Source organism: Dipodomys ordii, unplaced genomic scaffold, assembly GCF_000151885.1.
Source record: "Dipodomys ordii isolate 6190 unplaced genomic scaffold, Dord_2.0 Scaffold181, whole genome shotgun sequence".
NCBI classification, from domain to species: Eukaryota; Metazoa; Chordata; class Mammalia; order Rodentia; family Heteromyidae; genus Dipodomys; species Dipodomys ordii.
In genome coordinates, this window is record NW_012267397.1 from 1013589 (window position 1) to 1035561 (window position 21973).

The window sequence follows — 21973 nt, forward strand, 5'->3', positions numbered from 1 at the left end:
AAAAAAAAAGAAATGTAGCACATGGTGTGAGTAATTTGCAATGAAAAATTTCTGGAAATCCCAAGGCTAACCATGGAGGCTTCTTAGAGCCTATGTAGCTACACAGGTGAGAGGCTGATGCAAAGTCACTGTAGACATATCGTACCTTGAAGGAATGAGCTGGAGCCTATTTTCCTGGTCCACAGCCTGCTCTCACTCCCTGCCCTCTCCCTGCAGAAGCACTGTACTACACAGATGACACAGCCATGACCAGAGCCCTGGTGCAGTCCCTGCTGGCCAAGGAGGCTTTTGATGAGGTGGACATGGCTCACAGGTGAGGGGGATGGCCCTGGGGTGAGTCAAGCCAGGTGGGCAGAGCTGCTGAGCTGCTCCACAGAGGGATGATGTCTGTACGTGTCTGGGACCCTCACCCTCAGCAGGACCCTTTCTCCAGTTGATGCAGATTCACAAGCTAAAAATGGCAGCACTACTGGTACAGGTACCTTAGGTCTCCCAGGCCACCTCCTCCAACCCAGCCCATCCATTTCTTCCAGCCCCAAGAAACACTTTTGAAATTACATTCTGCCTTCCTTCTCCCTGATAGATTTGCCCAAGAGTATAAGAATGACCCTGATAGAGGTTACGGAGCTGGAGTCATCACTGTCTTCAAGAAACTCCTGAGTCACAAGTGCCATGATGTCTATGAGCCTGCTCGGGCCCAGTTCAATGGAAAGGGGTCCTATGGCAATGGGGGCGCCATGCGGGTAGCAGGCATCCCCCTGGCCTATAGCAGCATCAAAGATGTTCAGAAGGTATTGGCCAACTGCCCCTGGGATTCCCCAACTCATCTGCAGTGATATTCTGGTAATGATTCCTTCTCTCCCCAGTTTGCTCGTCTCTCAGCCCAGCTTACCCATGCTTCCTCCCTGGGTTACAACGGTGCCATCCTGCAGGCTCTGGCTGTGCACCTGGCTCTGCAGGGTGAGTCCTCCAGCGGGCGCTTCCTGGAGCAGCTCCTGGGCCACATGGAGGAGCTAGAAGGGGACCCCCAGTCAGTCTTGGCTGCCAGGGAGTAAGTATGAGTTGGTGGCGGGACAGCATGGGGGGCATCTAGCATTGCCCAAAGCAAAACCTGCCTTCTTTCACTGCAGACCTTAGGGAGGGTGGGAAGAGGCCCTTTTGCCTCAACTGGGTTGTTAGAGTACCTGTGGGAGCCTGACCTATTCCTGCTCACTTTCGTATGAAGCCCTTCTACCTGTTTGTCTGCTAGCTCTGACTTACCTGAAATTTCTCTCCAACCTCAGGTTGGGTATGGAGGAGCGTCCATACTCCAGCCGCCTGAAGAAGATTGGAGAGTTGTTGGACCAGGACTCAGTGAGCCGAGAAGAAGTGGTGTCTGAGCTAGGTAGGTAGACTTTGCTGATGATTTGTTCCTCAGATCCAGGGTAGAAGGGAAGCACAGAGTTGTGCTTGCTACCCACTTCTGCCCAGGGCTGGTAAAACAACAAGAGCCTTCCTTGTAGGGCCCATGGCAGGGTTGTAAGCTCGGTGCCCTCAGCCTTGTAGATTGGTGGCCCAGAGCAACCGCTGATTGCCAATTTCTTTTTTTTTCTTTTTTTCTTTTGCCAGTCCTGGGCTTGAATTCTGGGCCTGGGCACTGCCCCTGAGCTCTTCAGCTCAAGGCAAGCACTCTACCACTTGAGCCACAGTGTCACTTCTGGCTTTTTCTACTTATGTGGTGCTGAGAAATTGAACCCAGGGCCTCATGCATGCAAGGCAAGCACTCTACCACTGAGCCACCTTCCCAGCCTCTGATTGCCAATTTCTACAGCCAGTGTGATAACGGTTTTTTATTTGCCTACCACTTCTCTGTGTCCTAGACATATTCAGAATGCCTCACAGATGTGACCTGTATCCTCTCCACAGCTCTGGGAGAAGGATTAACTTTATTCACTCCGCACTGAGGAGTGAAAGCCGAGAGCAGGACAGTCAGTGAGTGTCCTTTCCCAGCCTGCAGCCAACCTGATGGGGGAAAGTCACTCCAGGAGGTGGACTGTAGAGCCTAGGTTCTTGGGTTGGCTCTTAGCAAGTGGCAAGAAGCCTGGTGCTGGGGGGCAAGTCATTCCCTGTGGTCCAACTTCCCCACAGGGAATGGCATTGCTGCCTTTGAGTCTGTGCCCACCGCTATCTACTGCTTCCTGCGCTGCATGGATCCTGACCCTGAGATTCCCACTGCCTTCAATAGCCTCCAGAGGACTCTCATCTATTCCATCTCACTCGGTGGGGACACAGACACCATTGCTACTATGGCCGGGGCCATTGCTGGCGCTTACTATGGGATGGATCAGGTGCCAGAGAGCTGGCAGCAGAGTTGTGAGGGCTATGAGGAGACAGACGTCCTGGCCCAGAGCCTACACCGAGTCTTCCAGAAGAGTCTGTGAAGGCCACAGCTGCTGAGCTTCTGCCAGGTGCCAGAAGGACCAAACACAGCTCAGAGTGAAACCCGAAGGTTCCTTCAGCTGTTTCCCCTGCCTTGATCTTTCTGAAGCAGAGCCTGGACCTCATCTCTTAAGGCTAGGGTCTTGAGAGGTCCCAAGAACAGTAAGTAGGGACTGGTGCCTCCTTACTGCTGGGGTTCTGGCTTTCTGCAGAGCCGTGGGCCTCCACGAGTCATCAGTGAAACATGAAGGGACCCGGGCAGGTTTTATTTAGAAGAGTACTTGTGACATTTGCTTTTTCTTTTTGTCTGAGACATGGGATCTGGAGAGGAGAAATAATCTGCTGTAACATCATTCCTCCCTGTTGGTTGTTAGCCAGCTTGGCAGATAGCCTGTCCTTGACTGACAGGGTCCCCAACAGCAGGTTGTTTGGACAAGGGACAAACATTTGCACCCAGCCTCTCTAGGTGCATACATGGACCTTGTCTGTAATGGTTTGTGACAGCTTCCAGTGGAATTCACCGCAATAAATGTTTTTTTGGTAAATCCTGGTTGTCTCTTTCTCTTCCCTGGTAGCTTGACCTTCTCAAGCCTAATGCAGTGCTTCTGTCTGGGCTGCACTCTCTTCAATGCTGGGACCCCAAGGAGACAGGTGCTTTGTTGTCAAGAAGAGTCTTCCAGTCCCCCAGCCTGCCTTAAGGACAAAGCAGGCGTAACGTGGTGGCTTTTCCTGTTGGAAGCCACAGAGAGAGGCCCAGGCAGGTGCCGACATGCTTCCCATAGGCAGTGGGTAGGAACAAGTCAGATTGTCCTAACTTCCTCAAATAGGAGACAGGCCAACTAGGCCAGGATTGGGACTCTGTGGAAGATGTGGTGGCACCTGTCACTGATTGGGAGGGAGGTGTGTCATCCTGGGTGTAGCCTCAACGCTGTTTGCCTCTTGTCTTGATACCTAACTGAAGTCCTCTCCCCACAAGGAGATTTTGCACAGCATCCATTTTGAAGAACAGTTAGGTGAGAAGAAGACACTTCCCCTAAACCATGGGGATGTCCTAAGTTGTGTGGGGTGGCCTGCATCTGTAATCCTAGCACTCAGGAAGCTGAGGCAGGATTGCCAGTATAAGGTCAGCTACATAGGGAGACCCTACCTCAAAGGAAAACAAGGGGCATTCTCTTAAGAAGCTTCCAGGCTTGGTGAAGGAAAGGCTAGGGCAGACGACAGAGCCTTTGCTGTTTCAGGTCAGTTGCCCTATATTTCCCCAGTCAGGACAGATCTGTATGCCAACTGCTGAGCACAGTTGGCTGTGAGCAGTTGCTTTCTACCCAGGACAGCATCCCTAGCCCCACCCTCAGCACTGGGCCTGGCTCTGGCCTTGCCCTCAGGAGCAAAAATTCACAATTTCATAATTTGTATCAGATGTCAAAGTTTTGCCCTTGGGATTCTGAGCTAGCGGTCATGCTCCACTACCCCTGAGAGATTACAGGAATATTCTGATGAAGTTCAATCTGTCTCTCCCAGCTCCAGCTACTGCCCTTTAGTTTTTTGGTGGTGGTTTTGGTGCTAGTCCTGGGGCTTGAACTCAGGGCCTGAGTTCTGTCTCTGAGCTTCTTTTGCTCAAGGCTAGCACTCCACCACTTGAGTGACAGCTCCACTTCTGACTTGTTTTGTTTTGTAGTTTATTTATTTTGCCAGTCCTAGGGCTTGAATTTGGCCCGGGCACTGTCCCTGAGCTCTTCAGCTCAAGGCAAGTGCTCTACCACTTGAGCCACTGTGCCACTTATGGTTTTTGGTGGTTAATTGGAGATAGGGAGTCTCACGGACTTTCCTGCCTGGGCTGGCTTTGACCCGTGATCCTCGCAGCCTCCTGAGTAGGCTTACAGGCATGAGACACTGGCACTTAGCTTGTCCCTGAGCTTCTTTTGCTCAAGGCTAGCACTCTACCACTTGAGCCAGAGCCATTTACAGCTTTTTCTGTTTATGTGGTACTGAGGAATCAAACACAGGGTTTCATGCATGCTAGGCAAGCACTCTACCACTAATACACATTCCCAGCCCTTTTTGGTAGTTTAGTGGAGATAAATGAGTGTCACTGACTTTTCTGCCTGGGCTGCCTTTCAACCATGATCCTCAGCCTCCTGAATAGCTAGGATTACAGTTGTGAGCCACTGTTGCCCAGCTACCTGTTGGTTTCTTAAAATGCCTCTTGGTGCTTGCTAGTATACAGGGTCTTTGCTACATGGGAACATCTAAGGTTTCTGATGTGGTGACAGAAGCCCAGGGTGGAGAGCTGGTGAGGAACGCACTTGGTAACAAGAGCCCAGAGAAGTCCTTGGACCTTCTTTGCTGCCTCTGCATAATGCAGTGTCAGCACAGTGCTGTTTTATACAACAGATTTTATTGAGGTCATGTCAACACAATAGTGTAATTTTTTTCTTTTCAAAAAGAAGTCCTGTCTTTGGCTCCCTGGTACAATTTTCTGAATCACTGACACAGGGTAAATGATAAATAGAGAACTAAATTCCTATACCAGATTGGAAATGAAATAACTAGTGGAAAACACTTAAACCTTAATCTTAAAGAAATGAGAATCAGGATATTAAAAATGTACAAGGTAATGTAGTTTTCATAGTTAAAACCTGACATTGTTTGTCAAAGGACACCTGCAACTCACATCTCATAAACATTTCAGAAATGTCTGCCACCTGCCCTAAAGGCCTGTGGAACCCCATGGAGCTAGCTCTGAAGCCTTCTTTGTTGGCCTTCCCCGGTGCCTACTTGTTTCCTGGGAAGCCCACTGTGAGCTGGTTGATTTCTACCCATCAGAACTGCTCCCTAACACAACAGGTAAGTGGTTTTGACCCGGGGAAGAAGGTTAACTCCTTAAGTTGGTTCTCTAGGGTGTTAGGAAGAAATGCACCGTGAACCCCAGCCAAAACCTTTTCTCCCAAAAAAGTCACTCGGGCAAGTCTAGGATTGCTTCTCTCTCTTTAGGAATTATTGGAGGAGTTGGGGGAGGGAAGGGGGGGTTGGCACACAACCTGAGGAACCACAGCTTAGAGAGTCAGAAATCAGCCATCCTCTGCCTTCATGGACAGTTGAGTGGGCCTGAATTGGAACAGTGCAACAAGATCACTTCCAAGTGACCAAGGCTCACACTTGGTATGGAGATATGGGCAGGCTTAGAGGAGGCTATGAGCACCAAGCGAAGACCATCTATGCATGGACAGCAACTGTCCCATCACCTCAGCCAGCCAGCCTCCTGCAGAGGCGCTGATGGGGAGCGGAGGAGGATGGCAGAAACATTCCAGTTCCGCCTGTTGGCTGCCTTTCAGGGCCTTTGCCTTCTGGGCCCTAACCTGCTTACAACAGGAAATTGCAGAGCGTGGAGGGAGAAGTCTCCTACAGATTATCCCTCTGGCAGACACAACCCACCCTGTGGCTTTTATTCAGCCTTCATCCTAAAGCTCCTTTGTCCCCTGTTCAGAGCACCAAATGAGAGGCTCTGCCTTGGGGACACTGGTTGGGGGTGGCCAGGATCCCTTAAAAATTTGGAATGAGAGGGCTGGGAAGGTGGCTCAGTGGTAGAGCGCTTGCCTTGCATGCCTGAGGCCCTGGGTTCGATTCCTCAGCACCACATAAGCAGGAAAAAAAAGCCGGAAGTGGTGCTGTGGCTCAAGTGGTAGAGCGCTAGCCTTGAGCTGAAGAGCTGAGGGACACAGTGCTCAGGCCCAGAGTTCAGGCCCCACGACTGGACCAAAAAAAAAAAAAATTTGGAATGAGAAAACCAGGCCAGTCCAGCAGGTAAAAGGAAGAGTATTCTTGTCTGATCATCAGTCCTGCTCTATGACATGATCTGTGCAGATACTTCAGTATGATCTTTCCAGCACATAGCTGGCCTGCTCACTGCCCTCATCCTAAACAGGACCAGCACAAGGATGGGGAGAAGCTTGGGAGATGGAAGGAAGAGCTACTGACCTGCCCCCAGCCCAATGCCCTACCTCTCCCAGACTACTTTTCCCCCATGTCTGTGGCCAAAGCCTTCCCAGGATCCTGCAGAGGGTCATAAAATTGTCCCAGCCAGGATAGGCCCGATGATGTCACAGCACCACCTGGGGGTTGCATTAGCAGCAGGGTGTCCACACCACCTCCATTGCCTCCTTTTCCCAACTGTCCTACACGGGTGTTCCTGGGGAGCCAGAAGAGCCCCAGCCTCCTAAGACTGTGAAGGAGCCTATACCCCATTTCTTGAGCAAGTATCTCCATCCCTTAAGTAGGTGCCATCCAGGAGCCAGCAGGAAGGGCTGTTTCCCTCGGAGGATGGATGGGGAGCTCAGCCCCCTCTGGCTGAGCCAGTTTATCGGGGCCCAGCAGCAGCCAGGACATATATAGGGACTGGACTGAATACCTGGGTTCCTGCCTGCAGACCAGGCAGGGCAGGAACAGGGGTTCAACTCCCTTACTGCACAGACATCTGGGGGAGAAGAACTCAGGCCAACCCCTTCTGGTAAAGCTCTCGGCCTGCACATGGGAAGCAAGTCAGTCTCCTCCAGCCAAGGCTACGGCCGCCTCTGTTCAGCCTCTGGCTGTTTTCTTTAAATGGAGGTCTTTGTAACTGAAAGGTTGCTCTACCACTAAAGAGGAGAAGGCCTGGACAGCAGGGCCCCCACGGGTTATGTGGGGCAGAGCAAGAATCCCGAAAAGGAAGAGTGGATGTACTTGGTGGAGTAGAGGCCATTGGCCTGGTCCGAGGGCATCTGCACCCAGACTTGGTCGTTAGGCTGCAGCTGGAGCACGGCCCCGCCAGATGCCTGGTCCAGGTAGCCCTTCTTGTATTCGTCGTAGGTGTAGGTGGCTGGCACGTTGTTCTTGTACAGAGCCACCCACACGTTGGTGCCCTTGACGTGTACATGGTAAGCAAAGTAGTAGACGCCGCCCACCGGGCAAGTGAAGATGCCGGTGGCCGGGTTGTAGCCGCTGTGGCCGTTGTAGAGAGTCTGGTCAAACTTCACTGGCATGCCGGAAGCAGGGAAGGGCGAGGTGAGCACTGCGGTAAAGGCTGGTGTGCTATGGGCAGACAGCTCACCCAACCCAAACTGTGGCTTCCCCTTGCCCAGCACAGCACCCTCGACCCCGCCATTGGGCAGGTGCAAGCCTGCGATGCCAATCTCATCAAAGGCCCCAGGGGCTCCAGGGGGGCCGGGAGGCCCGGGAGGCCCAGGAGGGCCGGTGAGTCCTGGGGAACCTGGGACTCCAGGGGGCCCTGTGGGCCCAGCAGTGCCAGGTTCCCCTACTTTCCCCTCTCCCGGGGGTCCTGGCAGGCCTGGCTCGCCCTTCAGGCCTGGAAGACCCTGGGGCCCGATAGGACCAGCTGGGCCCTGGAGTCCTGGGATTCCTGAGGGGCCCCTCAGGCCAGGCTGCCCAGGGAGCCCCAGCTCACCTTTCTGCCCTAGGGCTCCTGCCACCCCTGGTCCTCCGGGGCGGCCTGTGAACCCTGGCTCACCTTTGGGCCCGGTTGGTCCGGGAGGCCCATGGGCCCCAGGAAGTCCCCTCTCACCTGGAAGCCCAGGTTTCCCAGCCAGACCGCTGGGCCCCTGGTCACCCCGAATGCCAGGCACTCCTGGTGGTCCTCCAGGTCCTGCATCACCCTTAGGCCCTGAAGGCCCACGTCTGCCGGGGAGCCCTGCAGACCCAGGAAGTCCAGGGGGACCGCCAAGACCCTGTGGGCCTTGCTCCCCTGGCTCCCCATCTTCCCCTGGCTCACCCCTGTCTCCTAAGAGCCCTGGGACCCCCGCAGGGCCTCTGTCCCCTTTGGGACCTGGTAATCCCGGCATACCATAACCAGTAGGACCTATCAGGCCAGGGGGCCCCCGAATCCCTGGCTCCCCTTTGGCCCCCGTGGGGCCCTGTGGCCCTGGCACCCCTGCTACCCCTGGAACCCCCACACCATCTACCCCAGGGGGTCCTTTTGGACCCACAGCTCCTGGTTCCCCTCTAGGGCCTGGAACCCCAGGAATCCCAGACTCACCCTTGTCTCCGGGGGCCCCAGGGAGTCCATCCAAGCCTGGTTTGCCCAAGCCAGCTGGACCAGGGAGGCCAGGGGGCCCAGGGGCACCCCCTTGCCCAGGGGCTCCAGGCAGCCCTGGCTGACCTACTCCATTATCCCCTTTAAGGCCCCGATCTCCTGGGGGTCCAGGCTCCCCCTGGGGTCCTGGCTCCCCCTGGAATCCTGGGGGACCTGGTACCCCTTGGGTACCTGGTTTTCCTGGGACAGTCATGCCTGAGGGGCCAGGCAGACCAGGGGGGCCTGGGGGTCCCCGGAGGCCCTGGTCTCCCCTTATCCCTGGCTCCCCCCGAAGCCCAGGCTGTCCTGGTGGTCCAACCTTGCCTGGGAGCCCCGGGGGACCAGACTTGCCCATCCGGGAGAAGCCAGGGGGGCCAGCAGGGCCAGGCTGCCCGTGGAGCCCTGGTTTTCCAGTGCCTGGCTTTCCCGGGAAGCCGGGAGGGCCCGGGGGGCCCCGCGGCCCAGGCTTCCCAGGTGGGCCGGGCTCTCCTTTCAGGTCCATCGGCAGCAGTGGTAGAGGCATTTCTGAGAGGAAAAAAGATGAAGAGGAGGCGGGTCAAAGACCTGGACAGTAGGAACCCCTATCTCCGTATCCCCCGCAGCAGTGTGGGGTACACTGGGGAGGAGCTGGCCTGTAGTTGCTCAGGAAAACCATCCCTAGCCCTCATGGAAGGGGGAGTTCAGGAGACATCCAAGGGTCTCCTGGGCAGGTTATCCTCACCCAGGGCCCGCATGAGCCCATGACTCGTTCCTGCATAAACCTGAGAGTAGAGTGGCCACCAGGGGGCACCAGCAGTCTGCCTTAGGACCAGCCAAAGCTAAATCACCCCAACTTCCCCAGTGTCTCCCAGCCTGCCCCCATCTGAGGACCACTTGTGCTGGTCAGCCACAGCTCATTTCCAGGTACTCTGAGGCTGAGAAGACCCAGAGCAGCCTCAGCAGACATGAGAGGACTTTGGTGGGGACTGTGTTGGAGGCCTGGGAGGGTCTGATGGAGGTCAGGAGAGTTGGGGAGTAAGGAACTGTTTGAGGCATGTGGGGAGGGGTGTGCTCTCACCCAGGTACTGGCCCTTGCCCTCACGGAAGGGCGGTCCCACGGGCCCCTTCTGCATGGGCTGCACATACTTCACTGGGGCATAGCCTGCTGCCCCGCCAGCCCCACCACCAGCGGACACCCGTGGTCCACACCCCAGCAGCAGCAGCAGCAGCAGCAGCATAGAAGACAAGGGCATTAGAGCCCCCAGCATGGCGTCTGTCTGTGGGTGTGCTGCAGGGAGAAAGAGAGGAGGGTCAGTCAGTCCCCCAGCTCGCAAGAAGACCAGAATTCAGATATTTGCGAGAAATTCCCAAAGGCACAGGGGTCTGTGGGAGCCCCTTCTTAAACCCCTTTCAGGCCAGCCTTTTGGAAGCCAGTCACTCTGCAATCAGATGTGCCTTTGGGAACACCAGTCCAACCTCAGTGTGTCCCCCACTAAAAATCTTTTCAAAATAACACACATGAGCATGCATCAGGCTGGGCCCTCTGCCAGGCCCGAGCCAAACTCTTCAGAGACCAGAATTCAGTCCTCATTACACTTGAATAAGGTGTTGTTACTGATCTCCCCATCTCTATTTACTGGGGTTTGCACTTGGGGCTCTTGTACTTGCTAGACAGTTTGCTCTACTGCTTGGGTCACACCCCCAGCACTTTCTGCTTTTAGACTGTTTTTCAGATAGGGCTGTTTTGTGTCCTGGTTGGCCACGGACAATGATCCTCTTAGCTATGACCTGCATAGCTGAAGTGAAGGTACATGCCACCATACTGGTTTATAGGCTGATGGGGGTAGCGGGGAGGGACCTTTGTTAACTTTTTGCCAAGGCTGCCTTCAAATCACGATCCTCCAAATCTCTACCTAGCAGTAGCTGGAATTACAGGCATGAGCCACTGAACCAAGTGATATAGGATTTTAGTTAGGGGTGATAAAATATAAAACCGTATGCTGATATTCACTCAACTCTGAATATAAAATATATTTTAAAATTACATTGTGCATTTAAATGGGCCAGCTGTAAGATGTGTTATATATTAATAAAACTGCTTTTTGGGCTGGGAAATGTGGCGCAGTGGTAGAGTGCTTGCCTAGCATGCATGAAGCCCTAGGTTCGATTGGCACTGTGGCTCAAGTGATAGAGTACTAGCCTTGAGCAAAAGAAGCTCAGTGCCCAGGCCCTAAGTTCAAGTCCCAAGACTGACAAAAAAAAAACAAAAACAATAAAACTGCTTTTGTTTTTGCCAGACCTGAGGCTTGCACTCTGTCTTTGGGCTTCTTTTGCTCAAGGCTAGTACTCTACCACTTGAGCCCATAGTGCCACTTCTGGCTTTTTCTGTGATTAATTGGAGATAAGAGTCTCACAGTTTCTTGCCTGGGCTGGCTTCCAAATGCAGTCCTCAGATTTCAGCCTCCTGAGTAGCTAGGATTACAAGCGTGAGCCATCACAGCCAAAACAACTATTTTTTTTGGTCGATCCTGGGGCCTAAACTCAGCCTGGGCGCTGTCCCTCAGCTCTTCAGCTCAAGGCTAGCGCTCTACCACTTGAGCCACAGCACCACTTCTGGCTGAAACTACTTTTTCTTTTTTTTTTTTCTTTTTTCTTTTTTTTGTCGGTTGTGGGGCTTGAACTCTGGGCTTGGGCGCTGTCCCTGCACTCTTCAGCTCAAGGCAAGCACTCTACCACTTGAGCCACAAGGCCACTTCCAGTTTTCTAGTGGTTTATTGGAGAGTCTCATGTACTTCTTCTGCCCAGGCTGGCTTTGAAACGTGATCCTCAGATCTCAGCCTCCTGAGTAGTCAGGATTACAGATGTGAGCCACCCGAGCCCGGCTAAACCTACTATTTCTAAAAGGCAGCTTAACAGCCTGCTACTCAGAGCTGTGAGGACAATGTGCAAGTATTATCATTGCACTTGATTTAGCCAGCATCCTTCATTTGAATGAGGGGCTATGTGGCATTTTTCACACCCAAGGAAAGTCCCTCTTCTTTTAACACCCTTTCTCTGGACTCCTTTCACCCCACCCAGGGCTCTTTCTGCACCTGTGCCTGGCAGTGAGCAAGGAGCAAAGCTCTACCTGCAGCCATGAATGCAGATCTGGGGATGGCTGTGAAGCCACCCACTTTGCAACCTCAGCCGGACAGTAACACCAACCACATATGTTTCCCCGGTGCCCCAGGTCAAGTTCTACTGCCACGGCCTCATCAATACTAATTATCATCACAAGCAAAGAACCTATCCACCTCACCCTACCCTTATTGAAGAAGAAGCTGGGGTACGGCTCAGCATGTGCAAGGCCTAGGGTCCCAACCCCAGTACCAAAAGGAAGCGGGGGTGGGGGGCGAGGGAGGGTGGAGCTGGAGCTTAGACCACAAAAAAATTGCCCAGGCCACATGGCATGTAAGTGCTAGAGCTGAGTTCCCGTCCAGAGCGCAGGCCACTTACTGTGACGGATGCCAGGACTCAAGTCTGCACACCAAGTGTGGCCACGGGGGCTGCTGATGGAGCATGAGGCCACACACCGTTGTGGCATTTGACATCTGACCCTTGGGTCAGCCTGCCATGTATGCTGCCCCTGATTCGGAGATGAGGAAATAGGGTAAAGGGTTTGTTCTTTAACAGGCTCATAGGCAGAACCTACCTGGGATGAACTCTTTTTTTGTTCAATTGTGAGGCTTGGATTCAGGGCCTGGGCGCTGAGCCTGACCTCTTCTGCTCAAGGCGAGCTCTCTACCACTTTGACAGCTTTCACAGCTCCACTTCACAGACTTTCCTGCCTGGGCTGGCTTTGATCCCAGATTCTCAGATCTCAGCTTTCTGAATAGCTAGGATTATAGACATGAGCCACCAGCACTGGCCTAGATACTTAAGCCCAGCCCTAACCACCATCACCCACCCCACTTCTCCTGAGTACCGGAGGACAGGATCCTCCCACCCTGGCCACCTGAGGTGAGGGACTGCTTGCTAGATGGGTGGGAGAGAGGAAGGGGCAGAGTGTAGAACAGGAAGTAGAGCAGAGGGAATGGCTGCTACCCTTCTTTGGCCAGGGCCAGGATTAGGACACTACCACAGGGGAACTCAAGACAGGCCTGGTTTTAGGGAAGCCAGGCCAACCAGCTTTCCACAGTAGGACTAGAGGGTGATGAGGCCACGAAGACGCCTAGGCAGTCACAGTGCCAGAGGAAAAGCCCTAAGGCTAGGCAGGGACAGAGTCCTAAAGAATTGTGTGCCTTTCATTCCTCCTTGGTAATGGAGATCCACTAGGAAGGGCTCCTGGCCCCTGCCTATCCCAGCATCTTCCACACCCCACTGTGTGTGTGTGTGTGTGTGTGTGTGTGTGTGTGTGTGTGTGTGTGTGTGTGTGTGTGTGTGTGTGTGTGTGTGTGTGTGTGTGTGTACGAGAGACGGGTAGAGGCCAGAGATACCCCTGCTAAGTCTGTGTGTGTGTGTGTGTGTACAAGAGAGACAGGTAGAGGCCAGAGATACCCCTGCTAAGATCAGGAACCAGATCTCAAGCCAGGCCCTGCAGCAAATGTTTCCTGAGTGCAGAGTGCGTGACGGCAGCTGGCAGGCCTCAGGCACTGCCTGTCTTATGTACAAAATGACTGAATTCCCACCTCCCTCAGGAAAAGATGCTACTCAGGGTCCCTATTCTACGGAAGAGGGGAAGCACTGTGGTAGTGTGCAGACGCTGGGGGGGCAGGCAAGAAGCAGAGGCCTGTGGCTACTGCCACAAGGGCTGAGAGGGACGGGAGGGAGCAGGGCACACCAAAGAGCAAAAGCCGGCCAGAAGAGTGGGCAAGCAGAGAGTCGAGGCGCTCTTCCAGCCTGGGGCGCCTGTGGGTTTGGAGGGAGGGTCGCTGTGGCTCTTGGTTTGAGGAAGAGCTGGCATGTGCCAGTCTGGGCGCTGGGAGGTGGAAGGGAGCCGGTGGCAGGGAAAGGGGCACTAAGCCTGTTCAAGGGGCTGCGGGAAGAGAGTGTGGCCTTGGAGTTGCATAACTGCTCCTGTGACATAGAGCAGCCTACACAGCCCCGCATCCAGGGGCTCTTGCCACTACTCACTGTCCCCGCCCCTTTCCCACCATGCAGACACCATGCCAGGCCTCTGCTCATTCTGTCTCTTGGAGTTTCTCCGCCTTTGTGGCCATAATCCTCATGTATTCTCTCCCCCCCCCCCCCCCCCCCTCGGGTTGTGGGGCTTGAACTTTCCTGAGTAGCTAGGATTACAGGCATGAGCCACCAGCACCCAGCTCAGTCCTCATGTATTCTTGCACTTTGGGGAAGTCCATGAGCTGCCCCTGCTGATGCCAGTGAGCCTCTGCCTGGCTCTTTACTCTCGCTGTCCCCACGTCCCCCTCCCAACTCCATGCCCAGCAACAGGGCCTAGCTGGCACACCGGGGTGAACCAGAATATTTGAAGGGTCCAATTTACCTCAGTGTGTGTGTGTGTGTGTGTGTGTGTGTGTGTGTGTGTGTGTGACCAGAATATTTGAAGGGTCCAATTTACCTCAGTGTGTGTGTGTGTGTGTGTGTGTGTGTGTGTGTGTGTGTCCTGGGGCTTGAACTCAGGGACTGGGCACTGTCCCTGAGCTTCTTTTGCTCAAGGCTATTTGAGCCACAACTCCACTTCTGGCTTTTTTGGTGATAAATGTTTATTGACAATAAAAATCTCAAACATGCTGAGTACTGGTAGCTCATGCCTGTAAGCCTAGCTATTCAGGAGGCTGAGATCTGAGGATCATGGTTCAAAGCCAGCCCAGGCAGGAAAGTCCGTGAAACTTTTATCTCCAATTAACCAGCAGAAAACTGGAAGTGGTGCTGTGGCTCAGTGGTAGAGTGCTAGCCTTGAGCTGAAGAGATCAGGGACAGTGCCCAGGCCCAGAGTTCAAGCCCAACGACTGATTCAAAAAAAAAAAAAAATCTCAAACTTTCATGCTCAGGACTGGCTATGAACCATGATCCTCGGATCTCAGCCTCCAGAGTAGCTAGGATTACAGGTGTGAGTCACCAGCACCCTGTTACCATCAGATTTTTTTTGTTGTTGTTGCCAGTCCTGGGGCTTGAACTCAGGGCCTGGGCACTGTCTCTGAGCTTCTTTTGCTCAAGGCTAGCATTCTACCACTTGAGACACAGCGCCACTTCCAGCTTTTTCTATTTATGTGGTGCTGAGGAATTGAACCCAGAGCTTCAGGCATGCTAGGCAAGCGCTCTACCACTGAGCCACCTTCCAGCTTTACCGTCAGATTTAAGGCGCATACCAGTGCCTCACTCAAACTTCGCACAGACACGTATCACACCAACCAGCAAGTCCCTTCTCCCAGATGAGAGGGCTCCCCAGGGCTAGAATGGGAAATGGTGGGGACATCCAGATGGCCTTAACTAAAGAGTTTCAGCTACGAATGACAGCACTGAGAAGAAAGGAGGCAAGGGCTTCATCTGTTCTCAGTTCCCCAGGCAAGGGTTGGTGGCACACAGGGTGTCAGGGGGGGTCCAACGGGGCAGTCCTGAGGCTTAAGCTAGCTCTGCCCATGACTAGCTGTGTGACCTTGGGGCAAGCCATCACCCTCTCTGGTGACCTCTTGGGAGGTGGGGCTGCAGGGGTATGGAGCCTGCCTGAGGAGGGACACATCCAGGAGACGCTGATTCAGGGGATTGAGCCATGGCGGCAGCGGGGTAGACGCGGTGTTTGGACAGCTGCAAGTCCTTAACGGGGATTTCCCCCCTTTTCAACAAATCCCCGTAAAACAGCATTTCATCCAAGTCAGCATTTTGTGGCAGCCTGGCCTCCTCCCAGGGAGGCCAAGGAGACAAGGAGATGGGCCGGGAGTGGGGAGTGCTACGGGGTCCCTCAGACCAGACGGGATGGGCCCCAGTGGGAAGACCTCTACCCTGGAAACGGCCAAGGAGAGGCCCTGCCCACCGAGCCTTGCCAAAGGGACCCACGCCAGGGGCAAACAGCAGAGGACGCTTAGGAGACCCCACCACAGTGAGGTCCTGACACTCGGCACCCTGTCCTTGGTCACAGCAGAGGTCCAGACCACAGAGGACAGGAAGAACACCGCGGACCCCAGGCCACCTCCCAGGCTCCAACGGACCAGGCAGGGTGAGGCCGGCGTGACCCTAGACAAGGCAGCACTCAGCGCCTTGGATGGGGGGTGGAATCCAGGCCCCCAGGCTCCTCACCACCATCCCAGACGGGCAGGCGGCTAAACGGAGGAGCGGTGGAGAGGCGCTCGGCTGGCCAGCCAAACCACAGGTATGTTATGAGACGCTTCCTGTTGTGGAGACATTTCTGCGGATCCTCGGCCCCACTCCCCAGACTCCGTGCCTCTCTCTGGTCTGCAGGCCTGACGCCACTCTCCTGGGCTCTGTCTCTGGCACCTGGTCAGAGGAACAGCTCAGGGGCTCCCTCTCAGGGCCAGCCCTGGGAAGCACTAGGCCTCAGGACCAGGGGCCCCTGGTCCCTCTGCACAGCTCCTTACCCGCTGGGTGATTATGGGCCAGTGACCCTGGAGAAAGATCATTGAGACTGTCTGACCCTCCAGCCCCTCCAGGTATACCCGCTTGCCTTATTCCTGATGACCGGGAAGTCTCACTTTGGTCCAACCACCAATCCTCCTGTTACCAAGTGACACCTGTCCGCCAGCCCGCAAAAGACTCCACGGCTTGCTACTCAAACCTAGGATCTTGTAAAATGACCACGTAAAGTCTATTTGCTGACTATTCCCTGGTCATTCAGAGAAGCTGACCAGGCACCACAGAGCCTACTCAGGATTAAAACTGAGTTATGGATCTGGAATGGAGGGGGATGGAGGATTGGAGCAGAGGGCTTGACCCCAGTTCTGCTTCCCCAGCTGGGCTGTTCACACGTCTGAAGGGCTCCCCCCTCCCCCCTCCCCCGCCCCGCCAGCCCTTCTTCCACCTAATATCTGAAATAGGGGTTCCATTTCCCACTCAAGACCCAGGTCCTCCTTCTTGGGGTCTTCTTGGTCTGTGGATGCCTGCCCTGCTGCTTTCCAGACTCTCCAGCCTCAAGTCCACATAGGCCCAGTCCTCAGCCTGCTCCGCAGACCTGTCCCAGAACCTGGGCTCACATCCTCTTGGAACAGTCTCTGTGGACCCAGCCTCCCTTTCCCCGGCTCCAGTCTTATCACCAAGGACTCCCCTCTCTCCTCCCGCTCCGACCTCCCCCTGGGGCCTTCAGCTCCTGCTGCACTAGCAGCCAAGCACGTTTGCCTATCCTTCTGCTGACTCCACCCAAACCGTTCTCATTTCTTTCTCTCTTATGACCTCCTCCTCCCCACCCCCAGGTGCGCAGGCCAAAGCTCAACATCACTTTTGGCCCTTCTTTCTTTCCTTACAGGGAAGAAAAGACTCTCTCGAGCCTATCCTGCTTTGGTACAATTAGGAAAGGCTGCCTCCCCCCAGCCAGTGCCCCTCCTGGGCACTCTCGGGCACCCAGCCTGCACAGCTACACATGACATTTCTATGCCTGACCCTCAGATCACAGACCCAAACCCGAGGCTCTGTCTCCTCTATTCTCTCCCTTCTCTTTCTTCCCACCACCTCTGCCCTTCAGAGACCTGTACACCTCCAAAATGCAGCGCAGCCAAGAGCCAGCCAGTGGCTCAGACTCAGAGCTGAGATCTGAGATCATCATGGTTCAAAGCCAACTCAGGCAGGAAAGTCCATGAAACACCAATATGAACCACCAAAAAGCCAGAAATAGAGATGTGGCTCAAGTAATAGAGCACCAGCCTGGATGATAAGGGACTGTGTCCAGGCTGAGTTCAAGCCCCAGTACCAGTGCGCGCGCGCGCACACACACACACACACACACACACACACACACACACACACACACACACACACACACACCACACACACACAGCAACCCAATGCCTGACACATGCCAGCCACTCCACCACGAAGGCTCAATTTAATTGCCAAATAATTATATGGGTGATCATAGCAGTCTCTCACCCAGCCCCCGCCGTCCCCACCTCCCCTCTCTGTTTTTTCAGCTTTGCCCATATAGATTCCAAACTTTAGCCTTGACCAGAATCATCAGGACGGTTGTTGAGACACACATTCCCGGTCCCAACCCTGACTCTGCAGGGGTGATCCAGGCCTCACCTCAGCGTCTCTGCCCAGCCCCTGGGCGAGGCTGAGGGGCCTGCCTGGGGACCACGAGGAACACAACTCTTCCAAGGCCCTCTGTGCCTTCCAGTGGCTCCCTAGTACCAAGAGGATAAATTTCATGTTACTTGCCATGCATGTGGCTGCCTGGAGGAGGAGAGCAGACAGGGTAGAGAGGCTGGTTGTGAGCATAGAGAAGCTGAGACCATGGTGGAGGAACACATAGTGGCCTAAGGGCTGTGTGGGGGATGGAAGGACTGGAAGTCAGCTCAGTAGAGGAACCATATCTGTTCCAGCTGAACCATCTGTCCATGGCTGTGCTGTCACTGCCTGCGTGTCTCCGCATCTCTCCCCTGACACACTTGGTAACACCTGGAAGACAGCCCTGATGGTCTGTACTTGCTCATGCTAACTCAGCCCTGTGTCGGCCTGCCTTGGTGGGCGTCTTACAGGGAATGAGGGGTCTGATGTCTTTGGGCTCCATCACTGTTGACACAGCCCACTAAGTTTAACCATGCAAGTGAGGAGTCCAAGCAGCCTGGAATCTGGAGTCAGGGGCAGAAAGTGGCCATGCTAGACCGGGCAGATGGCGGCATAGGAAGGTGCCTCTTTCTTGTCTGCTCTGTCGGGCTTCAGCTTCATTCAAATCCCCACATCTGTCACCAGGCAAGGGAGGCACCCAAGCCACAGGGGACCCCAGCTTGGGAAGCAGTATTAGACAGAGTCTTTTTTTGGGGGGGGTCCAGTCATGGGGCCTGAACTCTGGGCCTGGGCACTGTCCCTCAGCTCTTCAGCTCAAGGCTAGTGCTCTACCACTTGAGCCACAGCGCCACTTCCGGCTTTTTTCTTTCTGCTTATGTGGTGCTGAGGAATGGAACCCAGGGCCTCATGCATGCAAGGCAAGTGCTCTACCACTGAGCCACCTTCCCAGCCCTAGACAGAGTCTTGAAGGACAAATCAGAGGTCACCAGGCCACAAGAAACAGTGAACAGTCCAGGCAGAGGACAGACAAGTGTCTGAAGGGGGAGGGGCTGCAAAGCTCCTGGGCAGGAAGCAGGTGTCCAGAGACAGTGACCCTATGGGTATGAAACTCTCACATAAACAAAATTAGGGCTATAGATTAAAAAGTTCCTGGAAGCCAGGGGCCGGTGGCTCACGCCTGTAATCCTAGCTACTCAGGCTGAGATCTGAGGATCGCAGTTCAAAGCCAGCCCGGGCAGGAGAGACCATGAGACTCCTATCTCCAATAAACCACAAGAAAACCAGATGTGGTACTATGGCTCAAGTAATAGAACACTCGCATTGAGCTGAAGAGCTGAGGGACAGTACCCAGGCCCAGAGTTCAAGCCCCACAACTGACAAAAAAAAAAAAAGCCAGCCCAAGTAGGACAGACTGTGACACTCTTATCTCCAATTAACTGCCAGAAAAGCAGAAGTGGCATTGTGGCTTACAGTGGTAGAGTGCTAGCCTTGAGTGAAAAAGCTTAGGCACACGGTCCAGGTCCTGAGTTCAAGCCTCATGACCATCAAAAATTTTAAAAATTAAAAATAAAAAGTTCCTAGCGGGGTTGCTGCATCCTGATGCCAGCCAGCCTCTCACCACGGGGGACACAGAAGCGGAGGAGGTAAGAGTTGCATGCCCCATCCCTGGGTACCTCTGATCCAGGCCCCTGACCTCCCATGGCTTCCCAGAACCACCTGTACCTGGGCGTCCTTATCTGCCTGGATCACTCTTCTTCCTCACTTAAGGCCCAGCTTTGGAGCCACCTCCTCCAAGCAGCCTTCCCTGCCTCCCTCAAAGCAGCTTTTCTTTCTTTTTTTTGGGGGGGGGGCCTGGTTGTGGGGCCTGAACTCTGGGCCTGAGCACTGTCCCTCAGCTCTTCAGCTCAAGGCTAGTGCTCTACCACTTGAGCCACAGCGCCACTTCCGGCTTTTTTCTTTCTGCTTATGTGGTGCTGAGGAATCGAACCCAGGGCCTCATGCATGCAAGGCAAGTGCTCTACCACTGAGCCACCTTCCCAGCCCTCAGAGCAGCTTTTCTAGGTGCCCACCCCTCCTCCCATCCCCCTCACTCTGACTGTGGGTGGCGCTGAGCACATGCTCAGCAAGTCTGCCTTCAGGGACACACTGGCTGCCCCCCTCCCACCTTGGCCCAGCCCCCAGGGTGGCTTACCAGAGGGCCCCTTTCTCTGTGGCTCTTCTCAAATCCTCCCCAGATCTGGGCCACAGAGGGCCAGGACGGAGCATTCTTCTCTACAGTTGATTGCATTTACTTTCCAGGCTTCTGGCCTCTGCCTATCTCTGAGTCTGGTTCCCCCTGTGCTTGGGGAGGAACCCCTCAACTACTAGAGCATGCAGAGAGATGAGAACAATCAAGCAGGGCAGACAAACCAGGAAAGCTCATGAAGGAACAACACCAGAGCAATCATGGATTGGCCTCTCAGGCAGGTGACTGGAAGCACTGACCCTTCTCTACCGAATGCTCCTCCCAGCAGAGGCCTCGAGCCTGTCCAGAATGATTCTAATTCAAGGGTCCCTGGATCTGGCCATCCCGGCCTTAAGCCGGGCAGGCTGGACTTCAGGCTCCAACCCTTCTCCTTCCCCTTCTGGTTCGCATTTGCAGCCTTTTCCGGAACGCCACCGGCACTGCTGCTGCCCCAGCCTGCCAAGATTCCTGGGCCTCTCTCCTGGACCTCGAAGCTTCCCTGCATGGTGGCGGCGGCGGCGGCAGCAGCAGGAGGGGCTTGGCTGGGCAGAGACAGGCCCGGTGGGAGTGCAGCCAGGCCACTGCACCCAGGCTGGGCCAAGCAAACACTGCTGTGCCAAGGAGCTGGGCAAAATAGTTCACAAATGAGAAAAAGCTGCTTCCGATTCAGCCGGAGTTTTACAGTGCACAGGGAGCTGAGGTCACCTGTAAGAGAGGCTGCCCTCAAGGACACCCTGGGCCTGGGAGGGGCTTCTACTCCAGCAGGAGAAGGCAAGGTTAGACAGCAACAAGCGCAGGCCTCATCCAGCCTGGATCTCAATCGCGCTTACCTTTCAGATCAAAGGAGCCAGGAAGGTCTCAATGGAGGCAGGGCCTGTGGATGGAGAGGAGTAGTAAGAAGCCACCAGAAGCCGAGATGCCCCATACCTGACCCTCAGCCTCACCGCACTGGCCACAGCTTCTTGCCAGTAGCCCCGCTGGACCCGGGAGCACTAAATGAGCCTGTGCTATACTCCCCCCTCTTTCTGAATTCCATGTACACTTAGTGTGCTCAGAGTACCTGAGCTGAGGTGGACATGTCCTCTTTTATCAGAGGGGAGCTGGGGGGGGGGCTTCTGGATCCATACTGGCAGAGTCCCCTCTCTGCATCAGCCCTAGTTACAGTGGCCCTTAGGTTGGAAGACATGTATGCTGTGTGTCCAGGACTGGGCTGCCGAACACAAAAGCATCTCTAGCCCATGTCCTGCTGGAGGCATCAGACAGGTGACAGCTATGCAAGTAACTAAGATCTCCGGGATGTGGGAGATGCACGGTCTCTCCATATCCCCTCAGAATGCTTCCAGGCAGAAGACATATTGAAGCTGTATTCTGAAGGATGAGGAGTCTGAAAGGTAGACAAGGTAAGATAAAAGAATTTCAAAGCCGGGCACTGGTGGCTCACGGCTGTAATCCTAGCTACTCAGGATGCTGAGATGTGAGGATCACGGCTCAAAGCCAGCCTGGGCAGGAAAGTCTGTAAGACTCTTATCTCCAATAAACCACTGGAAAACCAGAAGTGGCGCTGTGGCTCAAGTGGTAGAGCGCTTGCCTTTAGCTGAAGAGCTGAGGGACAGCGCCCAAGCCCAGAGTTCAAGCCCCACGGCCAACCCAAAAAAATAAAAATAAAAAAGAATTTCAAGCTAGCTACTCAGTAGGCTGAGATCTGAAGATTAAAGAGAGGATCTCAGTTCAGAACCAGACCCAGCAGAAAAGTCCTTGAGACTCTCATCTCTAATTAACCAAAAGGCAAGATGTGGCTCAAGTAGTAGAGCACTAGCCTTGAGTAAAAAACCTAAGGGACAGCACCTAGGCCCTAATTTCAAGCCCCAACACACGCACGCGCACACACACACACACACACACACACACACACGTATGCACACACACGTACTGGAGATGGCTGTAGGGACGCCTTGACAGATATAGGGAAGGCCCAGAAGTGTTAGTAGGGTTAAGGAGGACAGACAGGAGCTGCGGCTGGAATGGGGGGAGGAGGGGAAGTCTTAAATGCCACGCTTGCATTTGTCCGTGGGGAGCTATGGAAGGTTGTGGAGTAGGAAGGTGGTGTAGTCCAAGCCCTG

General features: G+C 54.4%; 2 protein-coding genes across 2 annotated transcripts; one reads left to right on the forward strand and one right to left on the reverse strand.

Moving 5' to 3' along the window:
- The first annotated feature begins 74 nt into the window (after positions 1-74).
- Adprhl2 (ADP-ribosylhydrolase like 2) lies at positions 75-2957 on the forward strand. Its single transcript, XM_013034095.1, has 5 exons — positions 75-313; positions 584-791; positions 867-1051; positions 1284-1384; positions 2128-2957. Exons 1-5 carry the CDS (start codon positions 246-248, stop codon positions 2418-2420), a joined length of 855 nt encoding a protein of 284 aa, XP_012889549.1. The 5' UTR covers positions 75-245; the 3' UTR covers positions 2421-2957.
- A 3268-nt stretch (positions 2958-6225) lies between these two features.
- Positions 6226-20691, reverse strand: Col8a2 (collagen, type VIII, alpha 2). The gene is made up of 3 exons (XM_013034070.1): positions 20684-20691; positions 9537-9746; positions 6226-9004 (listed from the first exon to the last, which is right to left on the reverse strand). The coding sequence occupies exons 2-3, from the start codon at positions 9724-9726 to the stop codon at positions 7089-7091; spliced, it is 2106 nt and encodes a 701-aa protein (XP_012889524.1). The 5' UTR covers positions 9727-9746; positions 20684-20691; the 3' UTR covers positions 6226-7088.
- Between the last annotated feature and the right edge of the window lie 1282 nt (positions 20692-21973).